The 6,000-nt window shown below is 40.5% G+C and overlaps 1 protein-coding gene across 1 annotated transcript; it reads left to right on the forward strand.

The window, feature by feature from the left end:
* The first annotated feature begins 1,012 nt into the window (after positions 1–1,012).
* Positions 1,013–5,681, forward strand: LOC148843937 (plasma membrane ATPase 4). Its single transcript, XM_088957905.1, has 14 exons — positions 1,013–1,280; positions 1,389–1,607; positions 1,692–1,829; positions 1,954–2,268; positions 2,378–2,704; positions 2,801–2,920; positions 3,020–3,142; positions 3,215–3,319; positions 3,408–3,717; positions 3,790–4,304; positions 4,388–4,561; positions 4,680–4,862; positions 4,976–5,157; positions 5,268–5,681. The coding sequence occupies exons 1-14, from the start codon at positions 1,224–1,226 to the stop codon at positions 5,362–5,364; spliced, it is 2,865 nt and encodes a 954-aa protein (XP_088814031.1). The 5' UTR covers positions 1,013–1,223; the 3' UTR covers positions 5,365–5,681.
* Positions 5,682–6,000: the final 319 nt, after the last annotated feature.

The raw sequence follows: 6,000 nt of genomic DNA on the forward strand, positions 1-6,000 counted from the left end.
AACCCACCCCCTAGATAGGAAGATGGTTTAATTTCCCATCGGTTTTAAGTTGTACATTTGATATCCATCATTGATAAAATTATGTCTATTTTATCATAGTTATTTTATAATATGACAAATATATAATAATAGAAATGTGCCCAATTTTTTTTTTCAAGATTTCTTTTTCTATATTTTAAGTTGTATATTTGATATCTATCATTAATAAAATTATCTATTTTATCATAGTTATTTTTTAATATGACAAATATATAATAATAGAAATGTGTCCAATTTTTTTCAAAATTTCTTTGTTTATATTTTTTTTGTATTTTTTATATTTCTAAATTTGTATTATTTATTTATGACATCATGAAATTATATATTTGACCCAAATGGTTGAAGTACTTACCCACTACCTAGATGGAAAATATGATTTCATTTCTAAGTTTATTTTAAAAATATAAAATTTTATTCTATTAATAATTAGTGTATGGATTTATTAGTGAAATTTAATGATGATAATGTATTATTTATAACATCATAATATTATCCATTTGACCTATTGGGAACATCTCAGCACTTCTGTGTTGTATTTCATGGAGAGATGTTCCCAATGCAAGGCTACGCAGGTTGTTGGAACGGGCCTTGCACTGACTGAATCCGGGTGTTTCATACTTATTTGGTGGGAAGATATTCCAAGGCTGTTGGAACGGTGTGAAGCCGAACACAATTTCAAAACCAGTTGGTTTTGAGTTTTGTTTCGTATGTAGAAACAAACAATAACAAGAAAAACAATTGACGTGGTAAAGCGTCCCTTAATTATCGGCTTATCGCCTTTACTTCTAGTGTCCGCTTTACAGGGTTAACAGAGAAGGAAAGCACTAAAACTCCGTTTTGGAGTTGGTGATTGGTCACAGTGGCGATGACCATTTCGACGGAGATCAAGAATAGTACGTAAACATTGGGGTTTGTTATGAGGTTGAGGTGGGTGGAGGACTATAAAAGGTGGGTCATGTGCAACTTTAGCTTTCGTCTTCTGCAGACGGAACGGAAAAAAGGTAAATATCTTATAGTTATCATGCAAATGGAGGAGGCCTAAGAGAGTGCAAAGGAAGAAAGAGAGCGATGAGCGGTCAAGTCATGTCGAGCTTTCAGTAGAGAACCTTGTAAAAAGCTCTTCTTATTCAGAGAGAGACAGCTCTCTTCTTCACAGTTTCGAGTGTTAGTTCCAGTTCCTAACCATGGCTGGCAACAAGAACATTTCTCTTGAAGAAATCAAGAATGAGAACGTTGATCTTGTAAGAATGATTCCTTTCTCTTTTCAGAAAATCTAAGTTTTCAGTTGTATTAGAAACTAACAAAATTTAATTTTATGATGATTATATTGTATTGTATTCTATGTGTAGGAGCGGATCCCTGTCGAGGAAGTATTTGAGCAGCTAAAATGTACAAGACAGGGTCTGACCACGGAGGAAGGGGAGCAGAGGCTCCAAATCTTTGGTCCCAACAAACTGGAAGAGAAAAAGGAGAGCAAGATTTTAAAGTTTTTGGGATTTATGTGGAATCCTCTTTCTTGGGTCATGGAAATTGCTGCTCTTATGGCCATTGGATTGGCCAATGGAGGGGTCTCTCTCTCTCTCTCTCTCTCTCTCAAATACACCCACTTGTTTAGTTTTAATTACTAAGAAAATTATGTGGAATGAACACAGGGAGAGCCTCCAGATTACCAAGACTTTGTTGGTATTGTTGTATTGCTTATCATCAACTCCACAATCAGCTTCATCGAAGAAAACAATGCTGGAAATGCAGCTGCTGCTCTCATGGCAGGTCTTGCCCCCAAGACCAGGGTAGGTTCCTTATTTTATTTTCTTTTTTAATTCTGGGAGGTGGGTTTCAGTACTGCACCATAGCAACCTTTTGATGTGCAACGTACTAACAAAGTGGGCGTTGCTCCCATCATAATGAGCGAAGGTACTTAGGGATGGGAAATGGACTGAGCAAGAAGCAGCAATCCTGGTACCTGGTGATGTGATAAGCATCAAACTTGGAGATATTGTCCCAGCAGATGCTCGCCTTTTGGAGGGAGACCCACTCAAGATCGACCAATCTGCCCTTACTGGCGAATCCTTACCTGTCACGAAGAATCCTGGGGATGAAGTTTTCTCTGGCTCTACTTGCAAGCAAGGTGAGATCGAGGCTGTTGTTATTGCCACTGGAGTCCACACCTTCTTCGGCAAGGCTGCTCATCTTGTTGACAGCACCAACCAAGTTGGTCACTTCCAGAAGGTCTGTCTTCTATATTAGTATATATAATATTCAACCGATCACAGTCTCCTGCATTTATTATTAATTCCCAGCATACGTGATGTTGATGGGTCGTTTGATGTTTGATCAGGTCTTGACAGCCATTGGAAACTTCTGTATTTGCTCGATAGCAGTGGGGATGTTGGTGGAGATAATCGTGATGTATCCAATTCAGCACAGGAAATACAGAGATGGAATTGATAACTTGTTGGTGCTACTCATTGGAGGGATTCCAATCGCCATGCCGACTGTGTTGTCAGTGACTATGGCAATTGGGTCACACCGGCTTTCTCAGCAGGGTGCCATTACGAAGAGGATGACTGCTATTGAGGAGATGGCTGGGATGGATGTGCTTTGCAGTGACAAGACGGGCACCCTCACCCTCAACAAGCTTACAGTTGACAAGAGCATGATTGAGGTGGGTGGGTGCTGAATGTGATTTCCCTTAGAATAAATGTAAGATTTGATCCATGCTAGGTTGTTGATTGAGATTGCATGAATTGTTTAAACGCAGGTATTTGTCAAGGACATGGACAGGGAAACTGTGGTCTTGATTGCTGCCAGAGCTTCCAGAGTTGAGAATCAGGATGCTATTGACGCTTCAATAGTAGGAATGTTGGCTGACCCCAAGGAGGTATGCACTATGCACAAACAATTTCAGAATTGACAACCAGACTGAAATGAAGACACTAACTCTCTATGTCTCTTCTTGTTTCAACTTCCTTCCTTGTAGGCAAGAGCAGGGATTACAGAGGTGCACTTCCTGCCCTTTAACCCTGTGGAGAAGCGCACTGCCATAACCTACATTGATTCCGATGGCCACTGGCATCGTGCTAGCAAGGGTGCACCAGAACAGGTACCTCTCTCTCTCTGTCTCTCTCTCCCCTACAAATATAGTACAGCTAACCATAAAATTTAATGCTACAAGATTATTGATCTCTGTAAAATGAGCAATGAAGCCAAGAGCAAAGTCCACGCTATTATCGACAAATTTGCAGACCGGGGTCTTCGTTCCTTGGGAGTTGCCCGACAGGTGAAAGAGGAAAAACTTTGCTTAGTTTGATGTATTTACGGAGTGTGTAATATTGAATTGGGTTTGATGGTGTTTGCTTTCTGGACAGACGGTACCAGAGAAAAACAAGGAAAGTGCAGGAGGACCATGGCAATTTGTCGGGCTGTTGCCTCTCTTTGACCCTCCAAGGCATGATAGTGCAGAGACCATTCGCCGAGCCCTTAATCTCGGAGTCAATGTCAAAATGATCACTGGTGATCAGCTTGCCATTGGCAAAGAGACTGGGCGTAGGCTTGGCATGGGTACCAACATGTATCCCTCTTCCTCTCTTCTGGGCCAGTGCAAGGATGAGTCCATTGCATCGATCCCTGTTGATGAGCTCATTGAAAAGGCTGATGGATTTGCCGGTGTTTTCCCTGGTAATTAAAACTATTTTCGGTTTCCGGCTTAACTCATTCTAGTAAAATATACTAATGGTGTGTTACATGCAGAGCACAAATATGAAATTGTAAAGAAACTGCAAGAGAGGAAGCATATTTGCGGAATGACTGGAGATGGTGTGAATGATGCGCCGGCCTTGAAGAGGGCAGACATAGGTATTGCTGTGGCAGATGCAACTGATGCAGCCAGGAGTGCTTCAGACATAGTATTGACAGAGCCTGGACTGAGTGTCATTATAAGTGCTGTTTTGACCAGCAGAGCCATCTTCCAAAGAATGAAGAACTACACCATCTATGCAGTGTCCATCACAATCCGTATTGTGCTTGGATTCATGCTCATTGCACTTATCTGGAAGTTTGATTTCTCTCCATTCATGGTCCTCATCATTGCCATTCTCAACGATGGAACCATTATGACCATCTCCAAGGATAGAGTCAAACCATCTCCTGTGCCTGATTCATGGAAGCTCAAGGAAATCTTTGCCACCGGTATTATTCTGGGCACCTACCTCGCTGTGATGACAGTCATCTTTTTCTGGGCTGCGCATGACACCGACTTCTTCTCAGTAAGAAAATGCACCCTCCATTACTTAAACAAATCCATTCATTAATCTTGCATTGTCAGTGCTAAATCATGGAACATGGGCAGGATCGCTTTGGTGTGAGATCCATCAGGAAAAATGATGAAGAGCTTACTGCAGCTCTCTACCTTCAAGTGAGTATTGTGAGCCAGGCACTCATCTTTGTCACCCGTTCAAGGAGCTGGTCTTTTGTTGAACGCCCAGGTCTTATGCTAGTCTTTGCCTTCCTCATTGCTCAGTTGGTGAGTGTCTACTACTGTGTGGGTTGTTTCTGGTTCAAACTCAATTTCAGCATTCTTTGGCGTTAGTAACTACTACCATCAGCTAAATCTGGCATCAATAATTGATTAACTTACTCAGGTGGCCACACTCATTGCTGTCTATGCCAAGTGGCATTTTGCTCGAATCAGTGGCATTGGCTGGGGATGGGCTGGAGTCATCTGGATTTTCAGTGTTGTTTTCTACTTCCCTCTTGATATTCTGAAGTTCTTGATCCGCTATGGATTGAGCGGCAAGGCTTGGGATAACCTGCTTCAGAACAAGGTACATACCCCTTTTTTGTTATTCGATCATTTCCATCAAAATAACTGCTATTCCACTGAAATATATATCTGCAATTTTGATTCTGTCATTTCATTCTTTTTCTTTTTCTCCAGACTGCTTTCACAACAAAGAAGGATTATGGGAAAGGAGAGAGAGAGGCACAATGGGCTTTGGCTCAACGTACTTTGCACGGCCTTCAACCACCAGAGACATCATCGCTCTTCAATGACAAAAGCAGCTACAGAGAGCTGTCTGAGATCGCTGAGCAAGCTAAGAGAAGAGCTGAGGTTGCAAGGTATTAATTGAAGTGGATTTCGGGTTCTATTGCTCAAATATACATATTTTCATTTAAGTATTTATACATACAATACAACAACTTATTAACAAAATCAAATGTTGTATCAGGCTAAGGGAGCTGCACACTCTGAAGGGACATGTCGAGTCGGTGGTGAAGCTCAAGGGACTTGACATCGAGACCATTCAACAGCACTATACTGTCTGAAAGAGAGACAAGTACGGCATGAATTTATGACGTGTGTAGCCAAGGCATTTGAAGACAATAAAGGCTGATGTTGCTTTTTGTTTTTTTATTCCTTCCCTCTTCTTTTCAATTTTCCTTTTTGTTTTGACTGTGGAAATGCAGGGAAGAGGAGGGAAGTATTTGGGAATATTTGGGGAAATAATATCATGGACATCAGCATTCTCACGTGATCTATTGTTGGAAACTTGGAATTAAGGTGTCTTGTTGCCAACCAGAAGAGCTGTAATGGAAGAATGGGAATATTTTAATATGAAATATTATTTCATATTCTATGGCCATTTTCAATCTGTTTCTAGCTAGATTTCACTTTTTTTTTATTAAATTTAGAATAAGATTCATGTATATGGGTGATTGCTAGAATAGCTTGTTATGGCTTAAAGCTTTGGATGGTGTGGTATCATGTATGTGAAGGTTATAGCCATCTCTGTTGGCATAAGATAAGACTCACATCAGCATCACCCATCTTAATTAGCTACACTTTTACTATAAGCATCACCCATCTGATGACTCTCAATTTTGTGCTACTCTATAAATACTCTTGTCAATAGAATTCGATGAAGCATGATTGAAAACTTCACCCTATTGTCTTGTGTCTTA

The sequence above is a fragment of the Nelumbo lutea genome, chromosome 8 (assembly GCF_056320005.1).
Source record: "Nelumbo lutea isolate HS-2025 chromosome 8, American lotus-T2T, whole genome shotgun sequence".
In the NCBI taxonomy this organism is placed as follows: domain Eukaryota; kingdom Viridiplantae; phylum Streptophyta; class Magnoliopsida; order Proteales; family Nelumbonaceae; genus Nelumbo; species Nelumbo lutea.